Below are 14053 nucleotides of genomic sequence, written 5' to 3'. Positions count from 1 at the left end.
TGACGCCAAACATTTCTTCTTGCCTGCAGCAGGTAGGAGCTCCAACGGATATTAATCCAGCAGTCTAGGGCTCTTCAGAACAATGGGGCAGAAGAGTGACGCGGGGGACTTTGTTGATCCAGTTACGCCATAGCCTATTTTTGCTCAAGGGAACCAGGTTACACTTAACAAACAGGAGCAGAAAAGGAGGAACGAGGTGCAAGGGAGAAGTAGTTTATCTGACCTTCTAGATCAAATTTGCCTTTTTTTTGGTCCACGTTGAGTTAGAGAAGTTTCTGACAGAGATCCCCTAAGCTTACTGCGAAACGCGTTGGGATCTAAAAGGTCAAATAAACTATTCTCCCCTGCACCTTGATACTCCTTTGTTTCCCCTACTTACCGGTGCGGCCTCATTTTCTTCCCAATTACACTTACAAACACGCATGCATGCACAGCTTTCATTACCGCTAAATCTGTAAGCCGTTTAGCAGATAATTTAAAAAATAACATTGACATATGTAAGCTCTGAGAGTGGATGGGACTGGGGGCTATTATTTGTGACTATAGTTTTATTATCGATTTAGTGCTATCGAGGTTCATATTGCTCTGTTGATACATCATTGCCCTAAGGGGCACGTTACAGAGATTTTGACAGTGAGCAAAACAGAGCAATGGGGGGGGGGGAGATGGAAGTAAGGATAAGAGGAGAAGAGTATGCATAAATGCAGTTATGAGTGATTCTGCATTGGCTTTTCCCTCCGTTGTTTCACAAAACTTACATTAGAACAGAAATTCCCGTCTGCATTGCATGCCGCGTTCGCTTCCTCTCATCATCGGGTTTTATGGCACCTTCCGCATATATTTATGGCCGTTCAGGGGTGACTTTGCAGTCAGCACGGCATTGCCCCCGAGGTATCTGGTTGTGGTTTTGAGCTGCACTTTTTCCTCCCGGTTGAGAAAATGTGGAGCGAATGTCAGATGCAGAATCGCCCTACGTGTATTTTGGCCTAACTTCTGATGGGGGAAGAGACTAAAGGGTTAATCCAAAATGGGGCTTTGGATGGCATTCTTTCCAAATAGATTAGAGTCAAGGAGTTTTGGGAAAGAACGTATGGGGGGGACGGACCTGGATAGAGGGCATTTTCAGCATGAAGTTGCATGGAAGCTCCAGAGAAAAGACCTCCAGTTTGGAAGCCAAAGAGGAAGGGGGGAAAACCTCTGAATAGAAGTAGACTGAGACAAAAGAAACCTTATTGTAACTACCCGCCATCCTACTTATACCTCCTGCAAAGGGGGGGGGCAGATTCTGCATTTGTGCTCTGGATGAACGAGCACAGCCCTTGTCTTTTGGATTCAGAGGTGAAGAGAGAGGCGGGTCAGTGAGTGGGAAGACGGCTCAAGACCGAGGCCCGGGAGACTTCATGGTAAGCATTACGCAGCAGCACGTAAGGGAAGCAGGTCTCCAGCATGTCGGTGGTCAGGAAGGACGACTCCTCCACGAGCTAAGACAGAGAGAGACAGACAGAAGGGGATGTTAAGCAGGGGCTTGGAAGAAGTGCGTGCCTGGCAAATATCTGGCATTATCAGCAGGCATGTCTCTTAGAGCTCTGTGCTCCAACAGGATGAGAATATACAGATTCGGCACCTAAGTAAATTCCGCACTCTGCCTGGAGATGGACCTTTCCAAGAGATGAAAATGGTCTGAGAGAGGATTGCCACCTGTGAAGATTGTTGCCTCTGCTAAACAGGTTTTGCAGGTTTTTGTACAGTGGGGACGTATGTATGTTAGGGCTGACGATTCCAGATTGGGAAATTCCTGGAGACTTGCAGCTGGAGCCCGGGGAGGGCAGGGTTTGGTGTACAGGAGGGACTTCAGCAGCATACAATGCCATAGATTAGTCCCCCCTCCAAAGTAGCCCTCTTCTCTAGGGGAACTGGCCTCTGTCATCCGGAGGTCAGCTGTGATTCTGGGAGCTCTCCAGGCCCCACTTGGAGGTGCAACAACAAGCACACAGGGAACACGGCTTAGTTAGATAAACACAGAAAACACCGTGTTGAAATAATAAACACAATATTCACATGTACTTATAGCTAAATATATTTGCTTTTTATACACAGACATTTGCTTTTTATACTTTTTCCTGATGGAGGATAAATACCAATGTACAGTTATTTGTACTGAACAATGCAGCAACCTATTGTACATCATCACTTGGGAAATGTACAATAGGTTGCTGCATTGTTCGTCCATCAGGAAGATGACAGTTGGACTCTTCATGTTATATAACTTAGTTTGAAAGTGTTTGAAATGTGATGTTGTCGTTTGAAAGTGTTTACAATACACTAGAGTTGATATTGTGTATAAAAAGCAAATATATTTAGCTATAAGTACATGTGAATATTGTGTTTATTATTTCAACACAGTGTTTTCTGTGTTTATCCCACTTGGAGGTGGGCAACCATACTGTGTGAACATCAATGAAAGTAAAACCTACCTCAGACCACGGAATTATCATGGGTCAGATCCAAGGGAGAATTTCCACGGACAGACAACTTCCTCCCCACCCTCCTCCTCCTTTCCAAGACAATTCCAAAAGGACAAGCAACAACAAGCAACAATAATCAACCACACCCGCACAAGAGCACACACACACACACCAGTTCTGGCAATAGCTCGGGCTGTGGAGACACCGGAACGCAACACCCAGCCAAGAGGCAGAAAACGGCTTTTAAGAGTTTAAAGTGGCTTGAGATAGGCGACACTTTCCATGTTGTTTTTTAATGTACGTTTCTATTCATTTACGTTATTTATGCCCTGAACTGGATGGCCCAGGCCATGCCGATCTCATCAGATCTTGGAAGCTAAGCAGGGCAAGACCCTGGTCAGTACTTGGGTGGGAGACCACCCAGGACGTCCGCGGTCGCTATGCAGAGGCAGGCCATGGCTAAACCACCTCTCCTCACCTCTGCCCTGTCCTGGATGGCCCAGACTACTATGATCTCATCATATCTCGGAAGCCAAGCAGGGTCGGCCCTGGTTAGTACTTGGACGGGAGATCACCAAGGAAGTCCAGGGTCACTACGCAGAGGCAGGCCATGGCAAACCACCTCTGAACTGTCTCTTGCCTTGAAAACCCTCTTGCCTTGAAAACCCTATGGGATTGCCATAAATCAGCTGCAACTGGGCAGCCCTTTCCAACTTCCCACCATGCCGTTTATAGTCCACCTCTTTCTCACGGAGACTCAAGGTGGATTACTCAGTTCCGCAGGTCCTGTAAAACGGAGCTCTTCCGCCAGGCTTTTCAGTAGGAGCCACCGCCGCCACCATCATTACGCCATCATTATTATGTCACCATCATCACCATCTTTCTATTTACGCCCCCCTCATTAGTCCCGCAAATTGACCATCTTTAGAGCGGGAACTATTGGGGGTGCGAGACGTGCCTGGCAGAGGTCAACGCTGTATGGACGTATATTGTTGCTGCTATATTTATTGTTATTATTGTGGCTTGTTGCTAATAATTTTAGATTCCCATCTTGAACTTTTAGAGTTAAATAATTTTGGAGCACCGTAAAGTAAATTTTAGTGAAATTGTATTTATTGTATTTAATATTATTCTGTACTGTTTTAATGTTTTAATTTGGGCATTTGTGCCCTTTGTGAGCAGCCCTGAGCCTTCGGGGATGGCGGGGTATAAATTTAAAGATAAATAAATAAATAAAAATTACACAGCGTAACTGAGGCAATCAACAGTACGCGCCATCTAATAAGCAATGTAGTAGGGCCAGGATTACAGAACTCTGAAAGAAAGCATAAGTATTAGAAATAGTATTTTTTATGGAAGTAGAAAATAATGCAGTGAGAGCAAGGTAATGCATACATTATGTCGGTCGCACTGTTGCCTCTGGTCAAAAACAGTCTGTCTGCTTCTGAGACAACGTAAAAACATGTTCACCAGATGTAAAACCTTGGGATGTACGAGCAGAACACGAATCGCAATCCCTGTATTCCAACACCTTTAGCTCTCTGAAAATGCGACCATCTGCCTCTAGCACCACAGATCTGCACTAAGAAAAATGCAAAGCCGGCTTTCCCAAAGTATGCAATCAACTCGTATCTGTGCAGCTGTGTTGAATTTTTTTTTGGGGGGGGTGATGAACAGAATTTTTGTACATTTTATGTCAAAGACGTTTTGAGGATCTGGAATGCTTGCGGATCTCCAGACTCTCCACTCCCTGTCCTAGGTTTGTTTTGCCATCAAGTCACAGCTGCCTTCGTTCTCGTGGCCCCTTCTTACACACCCAGGGAAATGCTGATCACCACTTTGGAGTCAGGAAGCCATTTTTCTCCAGGCCCATTCGACTGGAGATCCTGGAGGGTTTTTTGTCATCTTCTGGGCATGGAACAGGGGTGACTGGGTGTGTGTGTGTGTGTGTGGGAGGTATTTGTGAATTTCCTACATTGTGCAGGAGGTTGAACTAGATGACCCTGGAGGTCCCTTCCAACTCTATGATTCTATGATTCTGACTTATGGGGACCCCCCAGTGGGGTTTTCAAGGCAAGAGATGTCCAGAGGCGGTTTGCTGTTGCCTGGCTCCATATCGCTACCCTGGAATTCCTTGCTGGTCTCCCATCCATTGCCATTGGTTTGCCATTGCCTGCCTCTGCGTAGTGAGCCTGGAGTTCCTTGCCGGTCTCCCATCCATTGCCATTGGTTTGCCATTGCCTGCCTCTGCGTAGTGACCCTAGAGTTCCTTGCTGGTCTCCCATCCAGCCACCAACCAGGGCCGACCTTGCTTACCTTCCAAGATCTGATGAGATCGGGCCAGCCTAGGCTATCCAGGTCAGGGCCTGGCCCAGGTAGGAAGCAGGAAACCAGATCCATCCCTAGCCACTGCTATCCAGAATGGGATGAAATGAGAAAGGAATCCGACCATTGGAAGGGCCCTTTTCAACTGCATGCGCCAAGGCAAGACATCTGTACCCGTACATTACCCCAAATGGAGGCCTGCTTCGTGTTTTTCTTGTTTTTAAATCCCTGAGGAAAACAGAATCCACGGCCTTTCAAGTCAATTTCAGCATTTCCAGAGCAGTCTGTGGGATCATCTTCCCCAGCTTGGACAGATCAGGTAAGCACGGCTTGCTGGCCCTTTGACCCAAGAACAGCTGTGTGGCTGGCACGCAACAGACCTGCCGGCCGCCTGTGTTTCCGGCCCTGCCTCAGCTCTCTGTAGGAGCCATGCAAACCATTTGCCCCCTCACACTCTGGGACCAGCCTTTTCCCATCAACAGCAGCTAGTATTCAAAAGGTGTGTGTGTGGGGGGGAGGGGGTCACACCTAAAAAACCCCCCCCCCGCTATCTGCCAAACCACCTTACCCCTCTGTGATTGGGGCAGGCAAGTGTGAGCCATGCTGGCTCCCTCGGTCCGGAATGAAACATTTGCATTTAAATTGCTTTGCTACACAGAGCTGTTTGCCCAGCGAATATCAATCCCACTCCGGGAAATCCAGGCCCTCCCCAGCTCAGCCGTCTCCTCCCATCAGCGGAAGAATCAATAACCATCTCCTGTTGCCAGGGGTGCCCTTAATGGAGATGTATCGCCAGAGCCTGTTTCTGGCCCTGATGTGTCTTTAAGGCTGCTATTCCCAGCGGGCAGAAAAACCCCAAGCCGAAAGGCACGCAGCAGGTGATCCTGGAGCTGTTCGGGGAACAATGGCATGGGTCGGGATTGATAGTATATCTCACGTCCAAAGCTCCCTCTAAGCTATGGAGACTTGTGAAGATACTGCTTACGTTATCCTCACTGCTGAGGAGGAGGAGGAGGAGGAGGAAAAGAAGAAGAGGAAGAAGAGGAGGAGGAGGAAACTGGACTTATACCCTGCCCTTCACTACCTGAAGGAGTCTCAGAGAGCCTTACAATCCCTTTCCTCCCCACAACAGACACCCTGTGAGCAATGCTCCCTCTAAGCTGTGGAGTCTTGTGAGCAAAATTTCTACTTTATGAGCTACGGGCATTAAAGTTGTGAGCGAGCGATTTGGCTACTGCATAAATTAGTTTGCTCTGGAGCCCTCCTTCCTGAGCTGAGACAAAAATGTGTCAGCCAGAGGCTAAGAAACTGTGAGCTAGCTCGCTCTAACTCATCTTAGAGGGAACACTGCTCATGTCTCCCTTCGCTGCTAGGTCCGCCCCAGGAATGCTCCATCTGCAGCAAAACTGGCCCTCGTGAAATTAACATGGGGCTCACCCCCCTGTTCTCTGCACACAAAGGTCCTGGAGCACTTTCCGCCTACCCCACCCCCTTCCCCCCAGCATGTGGCTTGATTCACTAACTTGAGCTATGTGAGCAGTCCTCTCTGCTGGACTGTTGATGAGCTAGTGTGGTCTAGTGTTGGGTTAGGACAAGAAAGACCTGAGTTCCAGCCCTCACTCCATCATGAAGCTCAGTGGGTGACTTTGGGCTGGTCAACCTGACCTTCCCCCATGAACTTGTGGGGATGAGGCAGGGGTGGTGGTGGTGGTGGGGAGCCGTGTATGACACCCAGCGCTTGTTGGAGGAAGGGTGGAATCGAAATGCAGGCAGTGTTTTCAGTGCTTTACATAGTCAACCCTGCTCTTTAATCCCCATCGGTGTCCGTCAATGTTCCCTCTAAGCTGTGGAGTCTTGAGAGCAGAAATTCTACTTTGTGAGCTAACGGCATTAAAGTTGCGAGCCGGCAATTTGGAAGGGTAGGTACCCATTTGCCTACTTGCAACAGATGTTAATTAGCTTTCGGCCCGCTGGGTTCGGCCCTTCCTGAGCCGAGACAAAAATGTGTGAGCCAGAGGCTAAAAAACTGTGAGCTATCTCACACTGACTCAGCTTAGAGGGAACACTGGTGTCCGTACCCTGCAGCCATCTCAACTCGTCCCTGCTGTGGAGTCTGCCCTCCCTTGTGGATTTCATGACGTTTCCTTCTACTCCCTCCAAAGAATATATCAGTGTTTCAAAACGTCGGTGGTGTGTGATCTGCAGGAGAGGGCTGTCCTTAAACATTAAGCGCTTCCTCAGACTTTGGGTTGAAGATACAGATCAGAGGGTGTCCCTAGCCGGCCTCCAAGATCACTGTCTGGCAGCTTCCATCTGCGGCCTCATCAAAGAGGCGCTCCTTCGCGTGGTCTGAGAAGGGAGCCCGAAGGACTGTCTGATTTTTCTGGCACAGCGTTTGTCAACTCTTAATGATTCCCTGCAGCCCAATAAAATAGCTTCAGTGAAGAAAGAATAAGTATGGATCTTCATGACTGTCTATGACAGAGACAGACATAATCGGAGAAAAGTTCATTGCATGTCCTTCCGCTTTGGGCCGCCTCTAGCTTTTTAACTGAAATGACAGGCATACCTAGGCATACCTCTACAGCCTGCTTCAGGCAAGCTTGTTATGCTTTAAAATGCAAAAGAACAGACAGACAATGATGCAGTGGGGGGAAATGTGAATATCTGTGGAGCAGCATATTGGAATAAAACATCTTTTTTTCCCACTACACCGGTGTCTCTTTGTTCTTTTGCTCTGTCTCTAGTGTGGTCTTCTTCTACTGCGTGTTATCAAATGCCACATCTTTTTACTGATTGCCTTACTTTAAAAATATATATATATTTAAAGGTGCAAATCTGCTCTGGTGGGAAGTTTCTTGATCCCCCTCCCCCGTTGCCATAGGTCAGCTGCAACTTGACGGCACTTTACACATACACGCAAGATTTGAACCCTTTTCCTTCGGCACAGTTTTGGTGCTCAAACCATGTCAAAGAGGAGATTATGCTACCTGCAATCAATGCTCCCTCTAAGTTGTGGAGTCTTGTGAGCAAAAATTCTACTTTGTGAGCTACTGGCATTGAAGTTGTGAGTGAGCAATTTGGCTACTGCATAAATCAGTTTGCTCTGGAGCCATCCTTCCTGAGCGAAGGCAAAAATGTGTGAGCCGGAGGCTAAAAAACTGTGAGCTGGCTCACGCTAACTCAGCTTAGAGGGAGCACTGCCTGCAATCTTCCTGATACATGAGGCAGCGGGGGTGTCATTTTTTGCAATTATGGATGTATTTCCCAGCTGCAATCAGCAAATTCAGATGTGGTATGAGTACACATTTGTGGGTCCCAAAGCTGGAAAATACATGCATTACCCTATTCACACAAGATGACAAGAATATCAGGAGGATGGCAGGAAAAGCAATCTCCCCTCCCACCCACCCACCCACCTAGTTTGAGCGCTCAAAAAATTGCCACAGCTGGTTGATCCGAGCGGATGGCAGCACTCTCCTCCTCTCTGCAGACCTGCCTCAGCTCAAGCTTGACATAAATGACAAAAGTGCTCCGTAGGAAATGCAGGGATAGGTGTGAAGTGACCCCAGTTAATTTTAAGTGTGCTGGAGAGGAAACGCCCGTCCAAGCGACTTCTCCTTCAGGACTACTCACCAAGTGCATGAGTAGCGAGATAGACTCCTTGTTCTTTGCTTTCATCTTGTCAACGTCTTGTCCAAGCTGCAAGAGGCTCACAGAGGCTAGCTGGAGGCAGAGAGAGAGAGAGAGAGAGATAGAGATAGAAAGAGAGAGAGAGAGATCTCAGTCCATTTGCTTGTGATCAACAACAGCCTGGTGTTGGGTATTACAAGTTGAAAACACTCAGTATATCTGGGGTTAAATGTTTGTTTATGTTGCTCACAGGAAGTCACATGTTTCTCATGTAACCAATGTTCTTTAGCTGTAGAATGCCCGGGAATTTTCTCCCTGATCTAGGAATTTGATTGGGACTAAAGTGCCAAGGTGTATTACCATTTTATGGCTTCTCTTCCCGTCTTTGTTTGGTGTTCTGAAGAAGAACAAGAAGAGTAGCCATAATCTCTCTCTTCTAGTTTTGTCTTTGTAGAGTAAGGATGTAGCTGATTATGCTCTGTTGTTATTTTCATCCCAGTTACCCTTCCCATGCTAGAATTTAGTAAAAACTTTATATTTTAATCTCACATGGACTCTGAGTCTGAATTATTTTACTCTGGCTCTGCTGGACTATCTTATCTCTGCTAAATACCATTTTTTCAATATCTCACTATCACCCAACACCTGGTCACAAGATTTAATTGATTACCTTGTGCCATTAAAATCAGGGCTTGGGCTGCAGATTGACAGAGCACCAAGGTCCCCAAGCTTTGCGGAACAGGCCATTACAGAGAGAAATTGTATGCCCAGAATTAACCTTGTTTTGAGGAAAGAAGTACAGAGTCCAAACAGAAGACATTTTCGTATCCTCTAGATGAGGCACACAGTTTGTACTCAACTGTAGCCCCCATTTAAAAACAAAAACAAAACAAAAGCAGCCATAGATCGGGTTGCCAGGTCCCCCCTGGACACCCACGGGGTACGTAGGGTTGCAAGATCAGGTTGGGAAACCCCTGGAGATTTGAGGGTGGAGCCTGGGGAGGACAGGGACCTCGATAGGGTACAATGCCGCAGAGTCCCCCCTCCAAAGCATCCATTTTCTCCAGGGGAACTGATCTCTATATTGAGAGCCAGTTTGGCGTAGTGGTTAAATGCACTGACTCTAATCTGGGAGAACCGAGTTTGATTCCCCACTCCTCCACTTGCACCTGCTGGATGACCTTGGGCAAGCCATAGTTCTAGCACAGCTGTTCTTGAAAAAAAGAGCAGTTTCTGTCAGAGCTCTCTCAGCCCCACCGACCTCACAGGGTGTCTGTCGTGGGGAGGGGAAGGGAAAGGAGTTTGTAAGACGCTCTGAGACTCCTTTGGGTAGTGAAGGGCGGGGTATAAATCCAATCTCTTCTTCTCTTCTTCTTCTATAATCTGGAGATTAGCTGTAATTTGGGGGGATCCCCAGGTCCCACCTTAAGTCTGGCATCCCTAGCATAGAAGGGCTGCAGTCTTGAGTGGGTGGGAACAAGGTGCTTAACCCCTTAGAGCCATTCCCTCCCTCCCCAAACTCCTATTCTCTCCATGGGGAAATGATATAGGTCCTTATAGCTTTTCCCCTGCATGCAGAAAAAGAGCGTGGGGGGTGATTTTGAAAAATAACCCAATAGGGAAAGGTTAAGCAGCCTTCCCCTTCCTTTCTGGTCTCCCATTCAAGGTTCAGACTCCCAAGGCTACTTTGCATTTTAAAAAAATACTGGGGTGGGAATATGTGTCATTTGGCCCTCAGCTACATCAGATAGGTAAAAGATGCTTGATACCGCTGGTGTGGCGGCGATGTTGTTGTTGTTCAGTCGCACGGTCGAGTCCGACTCTTCGCGACCCCATGGACCTTCCGGTCTTCCGCCGTCCTCTGAAGTTGGCTCAACTTCATGTTCGTTGCATCTATGACACTGCCTAACCATCTCATCCTTTGCCGTCCCCGTCTTCTTTGACCTTCAATCTTTCCCAGCATCGGGGTCTTCTCCAGTGAGTGCTCCCTTCTCATTTGGTGGCCAAAGTATTTGAGCTTCAGTTTCATTATCTGGCCTTCCAGGGAACAGTCAGGGTTGATTTCTTTTAGGATTGACTGATTTGATCTTCTTGCAGTCCAAGGGACTCTCAAGAGTCTTCTCCAGCACCATAGTTCAAAAGAATCTATTCTTTGGCGCTCGGCCGTCCTTATAGTCCAACTCTCGCAGCCATACTAGCTGATTGCAAAAACAGAACTGTGGCACTATCCACTCCAGTCAGTTTTTGGAAAGCGGCATGTCAGATTTACAACCCTGAGAGACTCGGATGCATTTGCCTGTTTCGACAAATGTGATGAAAATAAAAGAATTGCTTCTTTCCTTTAAACGAAGAGCTCTTCAAGGGGGTGGGGGTGGAGCAATTACTGAATGTTAAACAGAAACTGGCACCCTCCCCCCCCATCCTTGAAGAAGCACCTTTTCTTTTGAATTATATGTAAATTTAATCAGATCCAGTAAAAGCCCAGGAAATCTTTTAAGCGATTTGCAATTAAAGCAATCAGCAGGAGTGCATCCGATGCTGCATGGCAAAGTAACTATTTGTTTTTGAAAAGAAATTATTTGCTGGTTTTCCTGCACGACAAGGGCACTCAAAGCGGTTTCCACTTCACAACTTGCAGCAACAACATCGTCCTCTCCAATTAGAGGCTGCCGGTCTTGTCCCGGCAGAAGGAATTCAGTGAACAAAACCCTTCCCTTTTGCTGGGGAAAAGCCAGACCAGTTGAATTTCTGCCCATTGGGAAGGAAAAAGGGTGGCACAGTGACCTCGAAATTCACCTGACCATCTCTGGCCTTGCCTGCTAAGCTACTTCGGATACCTCCTTTGCAGGGAGCTGCAAGGAACCATTCCAACTGGTGCGATGGCGGCAGGAATGTTAACTGCCACTGTTGCTAACCGGCAGATCAATCACGTCTGGCGGCCACAGGCCAGAAATAAGAAAGTTATGGTGCTTAGCAGTGCCTCTATCCATCACTCACAGCCAGCGGGATCAACTCTCCTCAGTACCAATGAAGCAACAGTTTTGTGAGATACCGGAGCTGTCTGATATATATATCTGCAGGGAGAAAACTATCTGCAAGATGTGGGATTGCAGGCCTAGGGTTCTTTCCCCCACTTGAGCAAATGGGCACTTAAAAGTCCGCTCAGGACCCGGCGGCAAACTGCACTCTCATCCAATCTGCCGTCTCAGGACTCCTGGGAGCGCTGCCTGCTGCCGTGTGCCAATTCTCGAAGATCCAAAGCAGATAATTCGGTCACACCTGTTAATTCTTTGTTTGTTTGCCAGATAGCAGTCAAGTCTTTGGGCGCTCTCTGTCTCTTGCTAGAAGGGAGTGGGACCTTGGCTTCTAGAGGTCAGCTTCTTCTCTGCAGCAGGGAGCAGGGTTGGAGTCTGATCTGCTTCCAAGCACCAGTGAGGTTTCAAGGGACGTTTGTGGACCCCAGGCCCCAGCTTGGTCCCCCAGTCCCTTATTTATTTATTTATTTAAATTCCCTGTGAACGGGCTCAGGGCGGCGTACAGATGGGGCCAATGCCCAATACATAAAACATTAAAACTGCATTTTAAAAACATTCAGTACAACATAAGTGCTCTCCACAACAACTAACAAGGAAACAGATAACGTCATCAGGATGGTATCCTTAGTGGCCACAGCTCCACACAGTACCACCATTTTTGCGCTCACGGCAAGTTGGTAATAAGGGCTAGGACAGATAGTAATAGTCGTAGACAGATGGTAACAGTCGTGGCGGCTCCTACTCAAACGCCTGGCGGAAGAGCTCCGTCTTGCAGGCCCTGCGGCCCTTGATGCCAGAGCTGGAATGGACCTTTATAGGAGCCACTTCAGGCCTCCCTCTCCCATCTACGGAGGATGGAAAAGGAAGAATGAATCCCCCACATTACAGTGGTAGTGGTGGACAAAGAGGAAGGGGTGCAGCTTTTCTGCAGAGGAAAAAAAGGCTACTCTGGCCTTCGACTGCTGTGGCCAACTTTCTTCTCCCAGTCAAGAAGTGGGAAGAGGGGGAATGCAGAGGGGAAAAAAGGCTACTCTGGCCTTTGACTGCTGCGGCCAACTTTCTTCTCCCAGTCAAGAAGTGGGAAGAGGGGGAATGTGGCGTAGGGCAGATTCCCCAACGTGGTGCTCATGGGCAACCCTGGCACCTGCCAACCCCTTTTCTGGCACCTGCCAAGTGTTTCTAGACGGTGGGCAGGGACAGATGGGGCTTCTGCCCAACAAGGCTTCTGACTGGCCACTGGAGATCTGATTGGCTGTGCGGATCTTATTTTAGATGCTCCTTTGGCAGCAGGTGCCATCACAGCACAAGGATCTTCTATGGTGTGACTGAAGGTAAGCCGTGGGAGCCATATTGCGGCTGGCTGAGCCTCCTACGGCAGCCACTTTTGTGGCTGTGCCCACCATACTGTGCCAGAATTCCAAAGCTGTCCACAGGCTCAGAGAGGTTGGGGACCCCCCCATGGTATAGACTTTCAGGCTTTATTCCTGCAGTGACCGAGCTCTAGGAACAAGCACTGACTGTTTTTGAGAGTGTGAACCTCCCTCCGTTTCCCACTCGAGAGATCTCTTACTAGAGACAGAGAAGCCAGTTTTCAATGCCAAGAAAAAGAAGGTCAGCAAATCTGCTGAGAAACCTTACTTTGGGGCTCCCTCGCCATAGTGGAGCATGATTTCGGGCCCTAACGCCCCGAGAGGAGCTTTCCGGAGAGTCCAGACTGCCCACTAGACTCCAAGGGCAGAACAGAAAGAAGCCGAGTTACCTAGGCTGGTGCTCAAACTAGGGTTGCCAACTCAGTGTTGTAAAATTCCTGGAGGTTTGGGGAGCAGAACCTGGGGAGGGCAGGGGTTTGGGCAGGAAAGGAAACTCAGCAGGGTTTAATGCCAGAATCCACCTTCCAAAGCAGCCATTTCCTCCAGGGAAAGGGCTCTTTTTAACCTAGAAATTAGTTGTAATTCCAGGAGAGCTCCAGGCCTCACCTGGAGGCTGGCAACCCTATCTCAAACTGGTACTCCCTATTGAAGAGTTGAGATGAGCACAGGGAGGAAAGTACAGTCCTTGGATATTACACAGTCCTTCCTGGATCAGTATAACACTTGTAAACACCTCCGTTTAGCAGAGCCCTTACTCTCAAATATGCTAGGGTTGCCCGTTCTGGGTTGGGAAATACTTGGAGATTAGGAGGTGGAGCCTGGGGAGGGCGGAGTTTGGAAAGGGGCAGGATCTCATTGGTATATAATGCCACAGAGTCCATCGTCCAAAGCAGCCATTTTCTCCAGGGTAACTGATCTCAGTCGCCAGGAGACCAGTTGTAATCTCGGGAGATCTCCAGCTCCCACCTGGAAGCTTCTCCAGGGTAACTGATCTCAGTCGCCGGGAGACCAGTTGTAATCTCAGATCTCCAGCTCCCACCTGGAAGCTAGCAACCCTATAGCAGAATAAGAAGGCTGGAAAATCCAGGCAGCCGCCATGCGCATGACCAGAGAGAGTGGTCTGTATTATAGTAATCAGACATCTTTGTATACAGGCACAAGGAATGCAGTGTTTCTCCTCCTTTTGCCTTCCCCCCCCCCCCCCACCTCCCTGGGGGTTTTTTTG

General features: G+C 48.2%; 1 protein-coding gene across 1 annotated transcript in view; it reads right to left on the bottom strand.

The window, feature by feature from the left end:
* Positions 1 to 819: 819 nt before the first annotated feature.
* Positions 820 to 14053, bottom strand: part of NCKAP1L (NCK associated protein 1 like) — a 129765-nt gene continuing 116531 nt past the window's right edge. Inside the window, exons 30-31 of the mRNA XM_015421475.1 lie at positions 8427 to 8516; positions 820 to 1481 (exon numbers count right to left, since the gene is read on the bottom strand). Of these exons, the coding sequence (XP_015276961.1) occupies positions 1356 to 1481; positions 8427 to 8516 (216 nt within the window). The 3' untranslated portion in view covers positions 820 to 1355. The remainder of the gene's footprint in view (positions 1482 to 8426; positions 8517 to 14053) is intronic.

Source organism: Gekko japonicus, unplaced genomic scaffold (assembly GCF_001447785.1).
Source record: "Gekko japonicus isolate JY-2015 unplaced genomic scaffold, Gekko_japonicus_V1.1 scaffold963, whole genome shotgun sequence".
Classification (NCBI taxonomy): Eukaryota; Metazoa; Chordata; class Lepidosauria; order Squamata; family Gekkonidae; genus Gekko; species Gekko japonicus.
The sequence above is the reverse complement of the archived record's forward strand: the minus strand, read 5'-3'. Positions and strand labels throughout refer to the sequence as shown.